This window comes from Alnus glutinosa, chromosome 7 (genome assembly GCF_958979055.1).
Source record: "Alnus glutinosa chromosome 7, dhAlnGlut1.1, whole genome shotgun sequence".
NCBI classification, from domain to species: domain Eukaryota; kingdom Viridiplantae; phylum Streptophyta; class Magnoliopsida; order Fagales; family Betulaceae; genus Alnus; species Alnus glutinosa.
In genome coordinates, this window is record NC_084892.1 from 238,187 (window position 1) to 257,254 (window position 19,068).

Below are 19,068 nucleotides of genomic sequence, written 5' to 3' on the forward strand. Positions count from 1 at the left end.
TTTATTTCATAATGACTAAGGTGAGGACTAACACATCAACATTATGAGATATTTGTAGAATAAAAATGTGGTTTCTAACCTTACTCATTAAAATTAACATGCCCCTCCAGCAGGTAAAAAAAGTAATGTTAGAAACTACATTTTTATCCTACAACTATCTCACAATGCTGACGTAATAATTATAACTAACACTTGGATCAGCCTCTGCTAAAAAAAATTCCAAGGGCTAATTAGGACTATCACATCAACATTATAAGATAGCTGTGAAATTAAGATGCGGTATATAGCATTACTCAAGAAAAAAAATGTGAAAAAAAAAAAAAAAAAAAAAAAAAAAAGGTAATTTGTTTTTTGACTTTGGCCCCCCAAAAAGTTTGAATGCAATCCCGGGCACTAAAGTTGAAATATTGCTACTTCCGTCTCTGGCGTATGTTAATATATTTGGTTTTTCCATGATACCTGGGGTCCGTACGTACTCCGTAGCATAGACAAGAGGCAAGAGCCTCCATACTATGACAATGATTTGTATTTTCCTGAGTTACAAATGAAATCAAGAATTAAACCTAGTAACATCAAATAGCAGAAATAGCGCATGTAGGCAAGTGATGTACGTGCCTATAGCTAATTAATAATTAGGGGGGCTAAGCGAGGATCGGAAGAGGCTCATGATCTAAAAATATCTTAAAATTGAAGTTTTCCATGTATTTCTCTTTGAACGATGGAGGCATGGCTCATGGAATAGATATTCTTTTCTAGTTGAGTATATATTGATTTCTCAGTTCCTAGACATCTGTTTGACTAGCTTTTTCTAATCATCACTTCCGAGCTTCTCTTACTTGATTATTTTCTCCAGACCGACCATCAGCACTGTAGAGAGGCAGTGGACATTGAATTTAGATTGAGTGCATTCTAGGGCCAGGTCATAGAAAGGCCTGCCACAGGCATTACATGCAGGGGAGGACTCGGTCTTTCGGACTAAAGTGACAGGGTGCTGGTATTTTTACCTGTGTAACTACTTCCAATCTTAATGTATGGATTACTTCCGGTCAACGTAGAAACACTTTGTCACAGTTGCATGTAGACAAACCCAAGATGGGGAGGAATGCGTACGTGTCGTTGGCAGTCGTAAGCATTGCTAATTTGCCTGCGGCTGCATGGTAGCACATGCAAACTCATTGGTACGTTATTCCTCGTCTCCTTTTAAATTACTGCGGTGCAACCAAATTGCCATTTTGGTGGTGACAACGTACCAACCGCCATGCTCAGATTCTGCCACCTCAGCGCACTTGTTAGAGATTAATTTGTGATAGTGCATGGGGGAAACTTTGTGCCCAAGCTTCAAGGACAAAAAATCCAAACATTTGCATTTTTTCCCCCAAAATTTCACCCCTTTGTGTCAAGCAACTTCAAGGAGAAAAGAAGCAAAAGATTTGCATTTGCCAAATTCCACCCCTTTGTTCCAAGTAAGCGATTTCAATGATAAAGAAGCAAAATATTTGCATTTGCCGAATTCCATCCCTTTATGCCAAGTAACTTGGAGTTGAAAAAAGTAAAAAGAAGTTGCATATGTTAATTTCTAAACTTGTAAGCTATATATACACACACGCACATCTATATATGTATTTTTCATTCTCCTTCTTCTTCTTCTTTTTTTCTTTTTTTAATATTCTTCATTTTATGTGATTACAGTGGCGTTTGTTTGTTAAGAGGAAAATATTATACCTTCAGAGTTTTGTGAGCCATATTAACAACTCTTGAATTAATTAGTTTCATCAATACAAACGTATTTCGTTTCTATTTCTTACCGATACTTCAATATACGTATAAATATGATATGGTACATATATCTCATATCTTATCTAGCTACTGCCAAATTTCTCGAACCCAACTAAATTTTCCATCGTCTTCCATCTTAAATACACTAGCTCGTTGGTATGTAAATGGACTGGTTTAGTTTACATACGAATCCAGCCTTCTTGACTCTCACATATGATCACTTTCATATTAGATTATTAGTAATCTCGGTCCATGCTTCATAATTAATGTATATCTCAGCAATACAAGAAGTTAAATTAGTGACTTATACTTGTTTAGACATTTAATAGCTTGTTTTGTTTTTCCTTTTCTGTTGTGACAATGGCCTTTAATGGGACTGTGTTCATCCTTTCTGTGGGTTTTTGAATTGAATTTTAAAAATAGAAGATTGAAATTGTATCTCAATGAACACAACATTGAGGCAGAGTGCCATATCAGCAAACAGAAAAAATAAATAAATAAATAAAATCTCAACCACTTTCTGCAACCAGAACAATCATGTCAATACTCCAATCCAAAAAAAACCAACATTACAAATTAAACTTGTAGTGTACCAATAGCTTCTTTTCAGAAGGCCAGCTGAGAATTTTTCCATAATATGAACAGAAATAAATTCATTTATAGCTTTCCGAAAGAAGGTTCAAAGCACAATCACGTTTCCAGTAAAAAGCTACAAGGTTGATGATAATATTAAACTAAAAACCACCAACATTCCCAATCCTCACACTAATTTAATACATTTTTGCTACGTCAAACAAAATTTCTTTTAAACACAAGTTCTTGACATCTGAAAGAAAACCGGATGCCTAACCAAGTTTAGCAAACTTCCTTGAGAGATAAAAGAAGCAAGATCGAGATATTTATTTCCACTAAAACTAGTCCTCATCCATCCCTGCAGGCTGATCAGGTCTCTTTGGGCCACCTGCTGGCTTTGCCATTATAATCTGCCACATAGAAAGGAATAGCATCATCAATAAAACTTACTTGGAAAGAAAATTACAGCAGAAGGTGAGATGCAGCTCCCAATGCTTTATAATTAATTAAAGGATCTTACACCAATTTGTAATTAACAAACAATATAAGCAACCGAAATTACAAATGCAAGTTGTTTCAGACAGAACCAAATCTATCTTCCTCTCCTGTCCTAGTAACATTAGTAGTCAAAAAAAACTTGCACTACCAAAATGTCCATCTTTGGCAAATTCAGACCCTTAACTCATCCAAACCCTCTATATTCAAACCATCTAGTATTACATACTTTATTACCAAAGGAGTTTCACAGAAGAATAAAAATCTTAAAATCTTCTCTATAATGAAAAAGAAACTCTCACGTATGGGGTTGATATCTACCAATCAATTACTTTAAATGGAGAAAAAAGAAGAAGAAAGGAAAAAATGATACAAGACTTGCGAAACTTGAAATTCTTCTCCAAGATCACAACATATCAATTTTTTTCTAGGGAAAAATGAAAGAATGGAAGAAATGATGTTAATTCTCTATTCAATTATATCCTCTTTATTTGAGTAAAACAAATTTGTCAAGAGTTTCTACATCCGATTCCAATCCTTTCTTAAGGTTACTTACAAAAATAAAAAAATTAAATCCTCTCTTAAGGGTAAATTGCATTTCCCACCTTAAACAATGAGGTCAATTGCAATTGTCCACCTAAACCTAATGTTAGAGAAATCAACCTACTAAACTATTAAATCAACTGCAATTTTCCACTATCAAAATTATGGTAGACTAAATGTGGTAGGTATATGAAACTAGAGCTAAATATGACCAAAATTGAGAAGAAAAAAAAAATTTGACGGTAGGAAACATTGAACTAATCCTGTAGTTTAGGGGAATGATTGCTCAAATTTTAAAGTGCAATCCCTTTATTAACTATAAAGCAAGTATGGTTTAGCAAAAAAGAAAAAAGGGTCTAAAAAAAAGGCATTCAGTCTATGTACTTTGTAGAGTCTTAATGCTTAAAATCCAAACCATGTTACTTTTGACAGTTCAAGCAAACGGCAGTACTTCCATCCTTGATAAGCAGAAAGAGCTTTGACTAAAATACTAGTTAATTACCTGATCTACACGTAGAACAGTGCATGCAGCATCTGCAGCATATTTGAGAGCGAATAACCTGTACAAAAGCCCAAGGGGGAAAAAAAATTATATATATATTCTGAGCAAATACAGGAGAAAAGGGTGGGGGGAATTATGCTTGTACCGTATATAAATATAATGAATGTTGGTATTAAAAAGAAAAAAGAAAAAACCCAAATAATGGCAAAACAACAAGTCTCATAACAAGATTATAAGAGAGGAGAGAGGACAAGAAACTTTATAAGACTACTTGGTTAGCCTAGGGCAAATAAAATTCTTCGCTAAAACCGATTAATATGACAGTTTTTAGGCCCAAAACATACAAATATTCTGGTGCAAACTCCACATCAAGCTAATAGCAGTTTTGCCATCCTACAATCTTAATTGCTAATCATGAGTCTCATAACAAGATGATAGCAACATATTTAATGATACTAAGTCAGGGACCCTGCTGAGAAATGGCACAAAGCTCAAGTACATAGAATTCAGACACACCAATCTTATTAATAACCAACAGAAGAAATAAGTGACACCACCCTAAGACAAAGGACGTAAGTGTTCCCCCTTTACATGATGACATCCACACTCAGAAATATGAGACAAGCCTTCAGATGCTGTGTCGCATCACACATCGGAAATAACAAACAGGTAACACAAGCTTTTGAAAAAAGCATGATTAGAGTAATAAGACAATGAGAGCCAACTTACTTAGTGATGTAGAGGTCCCATACACTCAAGGTTGAGACATCCTTGCAAACACCTTCCTCCAAGTCGATACCCACTTTGCTATTTCCAGATGCATGTTCAGCATATAGAGATGATATGATCTCCATTTCATTAAGCCCAGCATTCTCGGCCAGTGTTCTAGGAATCATCTCAAAACTTTCAGCAAATTTTGCTATTGCAAATTGATCCAATCTGCAGAACAAATTTGAGCAACATTTAAGCACACATAAAGCCATTGTTCCATCTCATTTTCGCTATTTCTTTCTCCCCCCCCCCCCCCCCCCCCCCAAAAAAAAAAAAAATCTTATTTTTCCCCAAATGGAAGAGAAATGTTTGTATAGGAGCAGTTAGGCATCTCCAAACTACTGAAACGGAGACGTATTTGTAAATTTAAGAGATAGGGGAAAAGAGAAGGAAACGAATAAAAAACCCTGTTTCTTTGTAAGAGAATTCCTTCACTCTTCTAGCCAACTCAATCTCAGTAGCTGCAGCTCCAGGTACGATACGGCTGTCCCGGCACATAGCCTGAGAAAAGAAGTATTAAAAAGCACTAACATGAAAACTGATGCAAATAACAATCATAGAAACCCCAGAAGAACTTGAATCCAGCCGTATTTAATAAGCCATAGCATGACTAGAATATTAGAAAATACAAAATTTCAAGTATTCTTCAGAAATCACCTTGTAGGTGTTGACTCCATCATCAACTGCTCTTTCAAGGTCATCTAGTATACTATCTGTACTTCCTCGTAAAACCACAGTGGAAACCGTGTTCCCACCTTCTTCATTCTTGACAACAGTGACCTAAACATATTCATTTAGAAAAGGAAAAACACATCACTCAAACATCAGGGAAGTTAGAAACAAATAAGTTCAGGAAAAAATGCTATACTGAAGCAACATCTTCAACATACCCTAGCACCACCAATTTCCTCAACTGAAACAGAATCAACATGTCCCAAATCATCTGGGTTAGGCTGGCTGAGCTTCAACTGACACAAGAAAAAAAAAATTAAAAAAATAAATAAATAAATTAGAGAGCAATTAAAAGGTCCATAAATTATCAATTCCTAGTATAGTTACCATGGCAATAGCACCAGTTGTACGGCAAAACCGACGCAGTTCAAATTTTGAACTGATTTTCAGAACCATGAGCCTGCATGCAAGAACTACAAAATTAGAAGCACTAAAACTCTTAGGGAATCTATGGAATAGATTATTATAAACTTTTAACATATATTGGCAGACTTATTGATATTGTGAATTAGTACAATAGTAATGCATATGACATACTTGTAACGCTCGCAGAAGTGCAATGCCATCTCTCCAACTGCTGCTCCACTGACAATTACTTTAGCACCTGAATCCGCTACTGCTTTGATAAGCTCCTCAACTTTTGCTTCTTCAGTTTTAGAATAATTCTCTAGCTGCACGATGCCAAGAAGACACAAAGAAGAAGGTTGACAGTTAGGACACACAAGAAGCCCTTAAAGAAAGGAAGATAATTGTGCACAAATCCCAGTGTGGAAGGAGTAGCAACAAATATCAGATATGCTGCTTACCAATACAAAAATATAACGGTTTGAAAACAATTGGGTGGAAAAAAAAATATCCAATCACATGAAACGGTAGGAAAATTATTGAAATTATTAACAAAAGTAAAAAATCAACAATCACCCACCAATAATGGTCAAGTGATTAAATACATCAAATGAAGTCAGTACTATTTTATTTATTGAGATATGAAAAAGGAATGTGCCTATAGTTCAGCTACTAAGAGCATCCTCATCAAACTAGCTAAATTTTTTCCAAATTTTAGCCAAACAATCTACTTTTTTTGATTTTATCTCACACTTTAAAAAACTTCCTACATCAAACTCTCTAAATATTTCTCTATTTTAATTATATATTGTTTTTTATTAGATTTGACACCAACCACTTTTAACTGATTTCCTACATCAAACAATCCCAGCATGAATACCCATCTAGTGTCCTAGGTCAGAAAAAAGATCGAGCACCTGACCTGCAACCTTTCCAAACCACAGTGATACACAACCGAAGAAAAGCAGAAAAACCCAACACATCAAAACCGAAATCCGAATAGCCAAAGGAAAAAACACATCGTCCTCCAATCATCGAACTGGGTCTCGCATCAACAACCGGACGAGATTGAGCAATCAGAGGGGAGGTTACGGCTGTTGATTCCGCATCATTGATTCTACAGAATCTTCTGCTACCCACCCGATCGTTCATCAATTTCACTTGAACGATTTGGGAAAAGTTTGTTGACAGACAGTGGACGAGAAAAGTTCAATTTCAAACCCAAAATCAATTGAAAACAAAGAATGAAACTGACATTTTGGGAAGGGAAATTCGGGGTAAAATTCAGCTTCTTCTCGCCTATTTCATCGGTGAAGTTAGGGTTTTTGAGGTTGGAATCTTTGTAGTTGAAGACAGTTGTCGACGTCGACGGCAAGGCGGCTGGTTGCGTTATCGGCGTTGCTCCAGATCTTGCGGTAGATTTCGAAGGTTGCGTTCTCGGGGTTCTCGGCCGGTTGCGTTGTCGGCGTTCGCGACGTCGTGTAGTCGAGAAATCCCTGGAGGAGCTCGATCTCATCCTCGTCGGTCCAAAGCCACTGGAATCGCCTAGGCGAGTTGGCCCAGTGCCTAGAAGCAGCAAGCTGGGTTTCGGTTCATGCGGAGGAAAGTGACGATCTTGCGGGTGACAGAGGATGTGAAGAATGGCGCGAGAATGAACAAAAATAATAAAAAATGAATAGCGTGAGATCAAATGGACGTTAAATCTGGACAAGGATTCTGACAAGAACTATTTTGGTGAAGGGATGGAGAGCTTGATGCATAGGTGATTTTGATAAGTTTCACCAAAATTTGGTGAAATGTTTGAAATGCCAAGTTCAATACAGATGCTCTAACAAGGGAACTGAGAAAGGAGGCGGCTCCCAGGTAAACTTGTCTTGTTCAGAAATGAATCCTCATTGACCTAGCTGTAAGCACAAACAATAACGGGCTTTCACAAAGCATTGCAAGTGGGAACTATAAGAGAGACATGTTTGATATAAATTAAATCTTAAAAAAATTACTAAAGCCATGAAAAAGTGAACTAGTGATGCATGGAAGAAAGACATCACTTTGGAGAGAGATGGGGAGAGAGAGAGAGAGAGAGAGAGAAACTATTAGATTAGATAAATGAAACAACTACCAAAAAAAAGAACGATTGGTCTCTATAAGATAGACAATATGAAAAAAGAATAGCCACCCAAAAAAACAGTGACCAATAATATCATATAAAATTCAAAGGTTGTAGATAGAACAGCAACCAGAAGAGATGCTCCTCGTCAAGAGTTAAGATTACCTGCTCAGCAGTATGAATTAAGACCGTTCCTTTTGTTTCAGTTGCAGATGTATCAACTCCACCGGCAAATACAGCAACCTAAAAGATAAACATCAACAGAAGATAAAATTTCCAATACCTGAATCAAAGGACTTTCCACATTAAATTAACACATAAAAAGAGTCAATGCGTCATAGAAAAAAAGACCAATACTGGGTGCTGTACAGAGTTAGCATCCCTAATTTCACACTTTTAGCTGATAAATGAGTTACAAGTCAGTTTTGATAAGAAACATTTGTCAAGAATTCAGTATTCAAAGAATCAAGCATGCAGAGAAATGATAAGTACACAAGCTGAGAATGTATATCCACGGTATTTATCAGCCTGTATAAGGAGTAAATTAGAATCTACCACAGCAGTGATTTTCAATTCTCAACCACAACCACAAGCTCAACAACTTAATGATAATATTGTTATCCAAATTTCTATAAGTAACAAGATATCTATGGCTAAAAGGACTGAAACTGCAAATCCAAGTTAGCCTAAAATTCTAAATTTCCAAAATATAAATCTAAATGCAGTATTGAAATATGTGTGGTACAGGAGCATAAATTATCAAAAATCAGATACTGCAACAAATTAACCAGACAGACTAAAAAACAAAGTAAAAAGAACAAGATACCTCACTTATAGGTAAAGTTCAGTTGATAAAATAAAATGTTCTTTCTAGATCTCTTATAGTGCAACTGCCAACATACTTAACTAGTTCAATAAGTTTCTTGACAAGTAAAAAACTGCAAAACAAAAGAGTGAACCAAAATTGCACTTGCAATCACATCACAACTTTCACATATCCATACCGGTTTATTTCTCAATATACCTTCAAACTGTGCTAGCCATTAGTGATATAACCCTTCAGCCTAGTAAACAACATCATAATAATACTAACAAAAAGCAAATACCAATGAGGTGTGAATAACCTACTTTTCTAATGTATCCAATTCATCATCTATGAACTTACCCAGGGATAAAAAAGGCTATGATCCATATTGTAGCTATTAATAGCCTCAATATTTCTAACAGTACAATTTGCATTGATTCAAGAGTGACAACAGAGGCTTGCTGATTCCAATGAACATGAGAGCAGGTAAAGCTTAGAGAAGCTTAAGAAACAAAACCTTAAGCAGTTTTGTCCATCCATATCTCAACTCTAAACTTTTTTTGATAACTAAGTTACTCTAAATTATCAGGCTACAGAGCATCTTGGGTTACCAGCCCCCCTAAAGAACCTAAAGAACATGAGGGCATGTAAAGCTTAGAGAAGCTTAAGAAACAAAACCTTAAGGACTCCATTAAACTGCTCTCACCCATATCACAACTCTGCATTATCAGACTACATGGCATCTTGGGCTAAGGTCACCCAAAAGAACCTAAAAAAGTACATAGTCTCTTTCTCTTGGCATAATGCATACATTCAGAAGGCACATAAATAGAAGATGGATAGCTCCAAAAAAAATGCGTAATGATTCTATCCAGATATCCAGATATCCAGAAATGCAGATAGGATTATCCATGAAATCAGGACTGATCGTCACATACAGTAATGAATTTGAATTGGAAATCCTTAAGTGAAACTGCTAGATCTGACCTTGTAACATAATCACAATGGAGACTCCATATAAGTGATGACTTGATATTTCACATCACCCAGTTTCATTTATTTACTCTTGACTATGAGGTCCCTTCAATATCTCAACAGAATTACCTCAACCAGTGATCTGTTTGGAATATAAAATCTTAACACTAACAATGCAACCCTTAAAACCAGGACCTTTGTTTTGCAAATACAAAACACTGAAGCAAATTAAAACCAAATAACAAGAAGGAGGTCAGATTCCTGAGGTAATCGCAAAATATTTCATCCCAACACTGAGTGTTCTATGGCCAGAGCTTCATCGTGTGTTCTTCCTTTTAAATAAAACTAAAGCATACAACAAGGAGTACTAACACCATTAAGGAAGAATAGAATATTCAAAAATGAATAACTTGACCAAAGTATTAAAAAATGAAAATATGCAACCTAGACAATCCAAAAGAATTCATGGAAATATTTATACTTTCAATGTGCAAGTGCATAACAGTGCTAACCTTTGCCTTCTCCACATACTTTATACTCCCCACAGCATCAGTTTTCAAAACCATACCACGAACAACAGTAGAATTATGCAAGCCACCTCCCAATAGCTTAGCAACACGGACATTATCCACATTGAAATTTGCTGGGTTTGTGGGGCACACTTGGATGCATGCCTATATCACCAAACACCCCCCCAAAAAAAAATTGGTCAATCAGAACTTTCCGCTAAATTACTAAATAGAATAACTGGTCAATAACAATCAAAAGCAGGCAGGATATAATTACATCAGCAACAAGGGAGCACAAAATATCTTCTTGACCAAATTGCTTGCTAGCAACAGCAGCTTTCATTCGAGAAATGACTTGATCCTTATTACGCACATCCATATTCTCAGAACCCTTCTCGACCAGTTCTTCTAAGATTTCAACTGCCTGAAAATTTAAAAGTAGAAAACATGAATACATTCAGAAACACTTGAACATAACACACAAATCATCCACCCGAGTCAGAAGGCGTCAACAGACCTTATTGATCGCTTTGGTGTATCCACTGATTATCTCACTTGGGTGCAGGCCCATCCTTATAAGTTCCTCCGCATTTTGGAGGAGCTCGCCGGAAAAAGAAATCGTCAAATTAGCTCCATCCCCAATTTCCTCTTGTTGGGCCTTGCTCGCTAATACAAGAATCCTGGCAGCAGGATGCTGAACCTCGAGTTCATTCACAATAGTGGCAGCATCATTTGTGACAAAGAGCTTGTCCAAATGATTAATAACCATCTTGTTCATACCTGAATAAAAGATAATTCATAAGAACTACTTAACAATGTTCCCTATTTGGCATGACAATCCACTAACAGATCAAAGGCAGCATTAAAATGGCCAAAAAAAACAGTAGCTAGTTTGACATTACTCGGCTCTACAGAAATGAGGAAAAAAAAGGGTATTTAATTCTGTGATCCCACAACTTTGATACTGAAGCAGACCCTACATCTCTCAGCCCAGATGTATACATTGAAAGTATAAGACTTTCATGACTTCGAAACATTAATGTCTCTTCTCATTTCATATAAAAAATGCCAGTTCCATCCCAATTAGTACCAAGAAATTATGACTACTGCAACAATTGTTAGTAGCTACAATGCCGCAGTGGATTCAGGTGAAGCACTAGCTCTCCTCAACTTATTCATTCAGCTCGACTCTACAAAGTTCCACATTGAAATCGACATTTTTCCTTCAAAAGGTTGTAATCTTTTTGTGAATCTATGAAGCAAAAATAGCCCAAATACTTCAGAATTACACTAAATCCTTTCGATTTCAATCACTTTGTAAAAGTAGCCAATCACACAACCATAGTGACTCGCGCACACGCGCACAAAAAGCAAAAGAAAGAAATAAAACAGTTATCAGTAACAATGTCGTAGCGATATGTAAACTTGAATATCTCAATCCCTCCTTCTCTTGATAGCGAAAAAAGAAAAATGGATACCATTGGGACCGAGAGAGGTCCGAGTTATAGCGGAAAGCTGCTTGCAGGCATCGATGTTCTTGATGACGGCTTCGTCGAGACCGGAGAGGTGTTTGTGGCCCTCTTTCAGCATCGATTGTATCCCGTATGACTGCATTTGTAACCCCATTCTCGCTCAGATCTCCAAACCCTAACGCAAACCCTAGAGACAAATGCTTCTCTTCTTTTGTTCTTTTCGCTCTCTTCTTTCTCTCTCTTCTTCTAAGTACAAAACCCAGAAAGCCCTAGAAGTAGAACCCCTTCCTTTTTAGTAGCGCTACTACTACTACTATGCAATGACGCGCTGGCCTTTTGAATTTTTTTATTTTTTTTTTTTGGTTATGATTACGCTTCGGCCTCTGCCCTTTGGCCTTTAGTTACTGCTAGTCTCAATTTGGTAATGTATATTTTAAGGTTTTTTATTTATTTTTTATTTGAAAAAATTATCAAATATATATTGAAAAGGGAAAATAAATAAAGAAATACACACATATATATATATATATATATATATATATATATATATATATATATATATATATATATATTAAAAAGAGAAAACAAAAGACAAAAAATAAGAATTTTAACAAACGGGAGCTAAAATTATCCTAACCTTTTGAGTTAGTGGTAGGTTAAATATTAGATTTTACTATTTACCATGTCTTAATTAGGTGATTAGATATGGAAAAATACATTTAAATTCGATTGTCCTATAAGAAAAATGATCTAAAAATTTATCAGATTTTATAGATTGTCCAAAACTGTTAGCAATCTTATGATCAAAATGAGCATGATTTAGATCAATGTCAAGACTTATGGTGAAATAAAAATTTGTAAATTTGTCATGTTTGAGGGGATGTGTAAAACAATCACGAGAGTAACCTCATTAAATATTCATAATAACTCACATTATAAAAATAAAAACTTTCCATCTCACAAAATTATAATCATTTTTATTTTAAATGAAATAAAAAAGAACAATTTCACGATTCAAATTTTATTTTGTTATATCTAACGATGAACATGATACAATGTCATTTTAAAATTCTAAATAACGTGGTAACATATTTACCGTGTGGCAACTGAAAGTATTTTAAATTATAAACAAAGTATGCTTTGATGATTGACTCTTAACAAATTAAAAAAGAAAAAAGGTAGGTAGATAGGATAAATGTAATTTTTCTATTTTCCTTTTTATTAATTAATATTTCATGCTCTAGACATTGAGAGCCTGATCTAATTTCGTCATTATGAATCATCTTTAACCACACAAACATGTGTTTTCGTCAGCATAGAGAGCCTGATCTAGTTTTAGGGTGGACTTGGGAGTTTGCATCCTCCTACTCTCCTTCACAAAATTACTTGCACCAATAATAATACAAACATGCACAGGAAAGCAGGAAAACGCAGAGACATCTTAAGCATATATATTTGCTTATACATGGCTCTCGAAGGCTGATACAAAAATCAAGGGAGAAAAAAGAAAACATCGATGGCTATTCAGCCCTTGACCAATTTTTATTGTTCAGACCCAGACACGAGTAATAAGAAGTCAGCCTTTGTGTGTGTATGCTATAATCAGCAAAACATGCACTACAATTCCATACCATTCACCTACTACAATACTACTCAAGTGAGCGTAACAGATTAGCAAGCCCCATTTGGAACAACTTCTTCTTCTGATGCTGCAGCAGCAGATCCTTTTTCTTCCGAAAGCTTTACATCCCCCTGTGCCTTAGCCAGTGCTGCTGCTTCTGTAGCCACTGGTTCCTTTATCGAAGTTGTGTCTGAAGATTTTGGCAACTTCTCTTTCCCTACATCTGTTACAGCATCACTAGGGTTCCCAACCTGTTATGAGAAAATATAAAATCTTAAAAGCCTGCTCAAATCACTGCAAGCTGCCTATGTATGTGCCTGTGTCACAGACACCAATGGATGCACACATGAAAGTTGTGCCGGTATCATATCTTGTGGTGCAATTCCATCAAACACACAATTGTAATAATATTTGAGAAGGGAAATACCCGCAACTGAAGTTCTCAATTATAAGAAAAATTAATGAAATCACACTGCATACTTTTTTATTTTTTATTTTTGAAAATATAAAAGGATAAAGGTCAAAAAAAAAACACAAAAACAAAAACAAAACAAAAGGGTATATCTTGCCTGAACTTGAGAGTCCTGTTGCTTAACCTTTCTTTCCTGTATTGTCCTCTGGCGAGCCTCGTAAAATCCAAAATCATCCAGGATGCATGTCTTGCTCAAATGACCCTTAAAGATTTTAAGAATTTGAATGCCCTGCTCAAACTTAACCTGTAGCAGCAAACAACCCCTTCAAATTTAGGAAACGACAATAGGAAAAGTAGAAATACCAAGAAAACATGAGAAAAATAGAGCAAGTGTAAGCATACACACACTCACCTCCTGCGTATCCCTGCTATTAGTGACAGGCTTATTCTCATTGTTTTCTAGTATTATGTGCCTCAACAAACTATTAGGAACATCCTTTATGGTATGCCACTTCACAGGGAAGCAACCATTCCACTTGTCCTGCTGCCAATATTCTACAGTTTTCTCAAAATTGACAGGGCCAATCATCTCCGCTAAACCCACGAATTGCCCACTACTGTTGACCTATAATAACCATTTAAAAGGGAAAAAAATATAAGAGAGTTGGGACAAGGTAAAAACGAGAAAAAAAAATGCACTAGCAAAGTCAGTAGACGATACCAAACTACTCATACTTACAGAGAATAACAGAAATACAGGACAGCCACCAGGCTTCTCCTTAGATTCCTGATATGCCGTGTCCAACTTCTTATTGCCATTACGGGTACTGGCCCACACACCGTATTTGATACTTTTATGAACATCATCCTCACTATAAGATTTAATAACAAAGAATTTTGCATCTGAATGGTCCTCAGGAAAATCTTCTCTATTGTACTCTTCCTTATTTGGAATTAGAGGCAAATTGTCCTCTTTATTGTTGTTCTCAGTCAATGGCAGCTTCTGTTCTTTAACAGCTAATGTGATAGGTCCAAACCCGTTTTGATTCTTACTATCAAAACCCTTGGCTCTAGGTCCCTTACTCAGCTCATTTGCACCATCCAAATTCTCATTGCCATATCCTAAAGCACCATTGCCACAACCCCTCCGTTTATGCTTAATATCGAGACCCAGCCCACGCCCGCCTGTCCTTGAATCATAGCCAAAAGATCCAAAACCTAAACCACCTCCGAATGTATTTCCAAATTGGCCATACATCCCATTGCTTTGGTACATTTGATTCGTGAATCCGGAAGCCAGGCCTAATCCAGATGCTGGTCTTGCATCATGCCAATTCTGCGATCAAATTGATGAACCCGATTATCAGTAAAATCAGATAATTGAATAATGGGGAAAAAGAGAAGAATTTACATATGATTGGCACCAAACCACAGATTCACTAACCTAAAGATACAACATATCTATGGATATAGGAAAAGTTGGTCATATCACAGATCAAAGATCACAAGAAGCACCACATTAGCATATTGACAGATTGACAACACAAACAACATAAAAATTACGATAGTAAATTGGTTAAGATGGTTCTTGAATTACTTCCTCCCTATTTGTTGGGTGTAAAACCTTATTCGACCATGCTTGAATAACTTCAAGAAAAAAAATGATTATGCTCCAGCCTCCATTGACAATAAAAAGTAAATAGTGAACTTATAGTAATAAAGTAGCTCCCATACCATGAAATGTGGAAGACGACAAAGATTTTGATTCCTCCAAGATGAGATGTTGTTGGCATGCATGAATGGCGAAGAAGACCGAGCACGCGCACCACGTTTGGACTGACCATCAGTAATTAGTGAGGTATTTGGCAACCTAATTTCATCAAAGCCAAATCTTGGATCTTGAGTAGGTAATGAAGGAAAACCCACAGGCGAGCCTCCCCTTTCATAAAAAGGGTATGAATTCCAAGATGAGTTTTGAACACTAGGTCTTTGTGCCTTCAAGCCACTCTTTTCATTTACACGTCCACCACTTGCTATAATATTAGGGTTTCCTTCAGCTGCTCCAACAGACAGAGGCACTTGATCAGCTGCAACAGAAGTTGAAATTTCTCGCTGAGGCATATTAACTTGGTTTGGTGGATAAGGCCTAGTAGTTTGAGCAGAGGGTTGATGATATGGAATAGGGTACTGGTAATGTTGTGGCCCATAAAGTTGACCATCCTGCCCCATAGTAGGAGCAGGGGAACCAGGCGAGGGATACGTTGCATATGGTGAGTAACCATAACCTTGGTGATACATGAAAGAGCTATTATCACCATAAAGACTCTGTAAACCGCCCCAGAAAAGAAAACATCAGAAGCAATACTCAAACGACTGCCAAAATTCTGTTAAAGAAGAAAACATATTCCTGGTAACAAATACAACTTCTAAACAAATAGAAAAGAAAGGAGGAAAACAAAATATATGAAACCTTTAAAAATAAGAGAACAAAGCAAAATATGCTCGTCAAACCACCAGTTAGTTATATCCAAACATGCATATTTGAAATCAACTAACTTTCCATAAAATACAATGTGGAAGATTTTTATAAGTTTTTGATAAACCTCCAAATGTTTATTTAGTTTTTTTTTTTTTTTTTAAAAAAAAAGTTACTAATAATTATTGATTCAAAAAGGCAACTAAAAACCAGTTTCCCCTCGTTAGGAAAAGCTGACTTTGGAGTAGAAAAAAAAAATCAATAGACCACAAGGTAAATCAACAAAACCACAACCAAATTTAAGCATAAATACGAAGAACATAAAAAAAGCGTAATAGGTAGAACTTACATGAGCCATTCCACCTTCAGGATTGACATATTTAGAGTAGCCACTCCACTCATTGCCTGGACTATCATAACCTGAAGGAACAGATCACACCGGCATGTTAAATTTCAGGTGAAAGAAAAATCATAGAATCGCGAATCTTCAAAAATTTAAAGTAAACACCCAATTTGAGAAATAAAAACCTTAAGAGAGACCTAATATAACATTATCCTGATAATAACAGCTTACCTTACCTCCATAATAATAGGTAGAAGGCTGGTATCCGATAGGGAAGTTGCTGGCGTTTGGGTTCAATGGCTTGGCCATACCCTTAACGGGGTCACTGGAATCCACCAGCCCATACTACGCAGTAGAAGGTTATATACAACAAGTCAATAATACAAATTACCAAACATATTATATGCCCATGTTTACATAAACTAAATTCCCAATAAATTGACCTGAACCCGTAACAAATTGTGAAGCTACCTTCTTCGAAGGGTCGGTAACTTCGAGTGCCTCAGGCTCAGAGTCTAATGACAAATTCTGCAGTAAATCTGCAGCTTCTGTTATAGCAATTGTAAAGGAAAAGACCTATCTTACAAAAATCAAATTTATAGCACAAAAACTGAGTAGTCACAGTCATATATAACCGAACACAACATAATTCGAGATGTACGCATATAGTTTCAGATGCGAATTAGAACCAGGAAAGTCTGTTGAAAAATTGCAAATTCATAAACACCAGAGCTATAGAAATGGCATCTATTAAGCAGCATGTACAAACAAAGGCTGCATACACGGATTACGCTTACGAAAAATCTCTAATCAAAGTTATCAAACCCCCAAACACATACACACATCTCTTATCGAAAACCCAACAAAACCCAGAAAAGAGATTCAAAAAAACACAGTCCAGCCAAGATATACACACATATAAAAGCATACCCAGATGAGGGGAGGTAGGAAGGATACGATCGGACGGCGGAGCAACGGCAGCCATGGTCGGATCAACGGTGGAGATGTAGAGAGAAACAGAAGAGAGTCTGAGAGAGAGTAAAAGGAAGATTTATATAAAGAGACGCTTGTAGACTTTGTAGTTGTAGAAGGGGTAGCCGCCTACAACCCGAACGTGTGCTCCGGTTTGGGGTTTAAGAGAGGCAGAGAGGGAGAAAAGGAGGCTTTCAGTGTATTAATTCAATTTTACTTCAAATATTAATGACATGTACACGCAATGCACACGTAAAAGTAGTAAGGCAGTGATTAGAACCGCACCGCTGCTCTACTTCTAATCTTCTATAATAGGATTTTTATTTTTTTTATTATTATTATGCCATCTTCTTTTTCTTTTCTTTTTTCTTTTTCTTTTTTTTTTTAATTTTGGTGTGGACTTTCTGGTTCCTTCTTCTGAAACCCTAATGAGTCAATGACACATCTAAGGGACACGTGTGTGCCTCTTGATTTTGAGCCTTTTTGGATCTGGGTTGGGCTTAAACCTAGTCCAACAGGTTTCGACTTGGGCCATAGCCTTCCCCTCTAATCCAAAAAAGGGCAAGACTTTTTGGGACCCAACAACACCATACATGTCGGTGAGCTATCAGTTGTACATTGTATACAACATTGACATGGAATTTTGGCTCTCTCTCTCTCTCTCTCTCTCTCTCTCTCTCTCTCGTTTAAATGTACAATTAATTCCTCTCCTCTCAGGCTCTGCGTCTCCCCCTCCTGGTGCTGGTGTTCTCCCTCTGACCTTAGGGCTAGGGTGGAGTTTTGTTCCCCCCTGGTTTTCCCAATTGTGGTGGTTTCTTCTCCAAGCCTTTGGGCTGTTGGAGTTTTTGGTCCTCCCGGTTCTTGGAACCGGTGGAGGTTGTTGATCTCTCTTTTCTTTGTTATTTTCTTGTTGCAAGCGATGATTGTCAGGTGTTGGTCCGTGTAGATCGGTGAGTGTCGGTGGATTTCCGGTGAAGATATGTTTCAAAATTAGATCTTCAATCCTTGGCTGGCTTTTCACTGATGCGAATCCTCTAGTTGAGATAGTCGGCTTTCTCCGGTCAAGATGGACACTCAACAAGGTCGTGCGGCTCATCTTTGTTCGGTGTGTGACCCGCACGCGTCAGCGGTTTAGCTCTTCTGGTTCATGCGCGTGTGGGCCACAGCTGGTTTCTCCGGCCTTGGAAGGTGCCGTTCTACGTTCGTGAAGGTCGTCCTTTGCTTTGAGGGTTTCCGGAGAAGGCGCGTGCCCAACACACGCCGACTTCGGTTGTCGTTTTCTTCCCGGTGTTTGTATTTTGAGATTATTGTTTGCTTGTTGTGTTTTGTATATTCTTGTCTCTTTTTCACATTCTACCTTTTGGTAGCTGCTTTAAGCTAGGTTTTTCTTAGCTTTGTGGGTAGAGATTCGTTATCTCTAGTTCACAATGATGGCCGTTCGGCTCTGTTTCTTGCCTTTGAGCCTTGTAGTTGGATTTGGTGCTTTGTTCTTGTGTTGTATTTCTGGTTATGTTACCCCTTTGGGGTTTGTTTATCCGTTAATGGAGAAGAAAGGCACTATGGTTCAAAAAAAAAAAAATTCCTCTCCTCTCGACTCTCTCCAGAGAAACCCCCCACAGAAAAACTTATTTGCCGGGGG

At 36.9% G+C, this 19,068-nt stretch overlaps 2 protein-coding genes across 4 annotated transcripts; both read right to left on the reverse strand.

Moving 5' to 3' along the window:
- Positions 1–2,401: 2,401 nt before the first annotated feature.
- Positions 2,402–11,915, reverse strand: LOC133873648 (T-complex protein 1 subunit theta). The gene is made up of 13 exons (XM_062311382.1): positions 11,612–11,915; positions 10,651–10,913; positions 10,411–10,557; positions 10,137–10,298; positions 8,010–8,087; positions 5,930–6,063; positions 5,720–5,792; positions 5,551–5,628; positions 5,318–5,440; positions 5,067–5,161; positions 4,619–4,828; positions 3,890–3,947; positions 2,402–2,759 (listed from the first exon to the last, which is right to left on the reverse strand). The coding sequence occupies exons 1-13, from the start codon at positions 11,757–11,759 to the stop codon at positions 2,691–2,693; spliced, it is 1,638 nt and encodes a 545-aa protein (XP_062167366.1). The 5' UTR covers positions 11,760–11,915; the 3' UTR covers positions 2,402–2,690.
- A 1,110-nt stretch (positions 11,916–13,025) lies between these two features.
- LOC133872722 (YTH domain-containing protein ECT4-like) lies at positions 13,026–17,628 on the reverse strand. 3 transcript variants are annotated; one of them, XM_062310302.1, is made up of 9 exons: positions 17,415–17,628; positions 16,929–17,005; positions 16,694–16,802; positions 16,464–16,534; positions 15,373–15,963; positions 14,378–14,974; positions 14,051–14,263; positions 13,796–13,942; positions 13,026–13,477 (listed from the first exon to the last, which is right to left on the reverse strand). In XM_062310302.1, the coding sequence occupies exons 1-9, from the start codon at positions 17,440–17,442 to the stop codon at positions 13,277–13,279; spliced, it is 2,034 nt and encodes a 677-aa protein (XP_062166286.1). In that variant the 5' UTR covers positions 17,443–17,628; the 3' UTR covers positions 13,026–13,276. The 3 variants fall into 3 exon arrangements, with proteins under 3 accessions (XP_062166286.1, XP_062166285.1, XP_062166287.1); XM_062310301.1 differs by having other exon boundaries at positions 16,929–16,996; positions 17,388–17,628; XM_062310303.1 differs by lacking the exons at positions 16,929–17,005; positions 17,415–17,628 and having other exon boundaries at positions 16,689–16,802.
- Between the last annotated feature and the right edge of the window lie 1,440 nt (positions 17,629–19,068).

Bases quoted from the DNA above. Each gene is read 5' to 3' on its own strand.
- LOC133873648 (XM_062311382.1), bottom strand. From the start codon at position 11,759: ATGGGGTTACAAATGCAGTCATACGGGATACAATCGATGCTGAAAGAG. The intron at 10,914-11,611 runs GTATCCATTTTT...TCTTTTATTCAG, and splicing joins GACCTCTCTCGGTCCCAATG to GTATGAACAAGATGGTTATT. The intron at 2,760-3,889 runs GTAATTAACTAG...TCTATGTGGCAG, and splicing joins CTGTTCTACGTGTAGATCAG to ATTATAATGGCAAAGCCAGC.
- LOC133872722 (XM_062310301.1), bottom strand. From the start codon at position 17,442: ATGGCTGCCGTTGCTCCGCCGTCCGATCGTATCCTTCCTACCTCCCCT. The intron at 14,975-15,372 runs GTATGGGAGCTA...ATTTGATCGCAG, and splicing joins GTCGTCTTCCACATTTCATG to AATTGGCATGATGCAAGACC. The intron at 14,264-14,377 runs GTAAGTATGAGT...TGGTTATTATAG, and splicing joins CTGTATTTCTGTTATTCTCT to GTCAACAGTAGTGGGCAATT.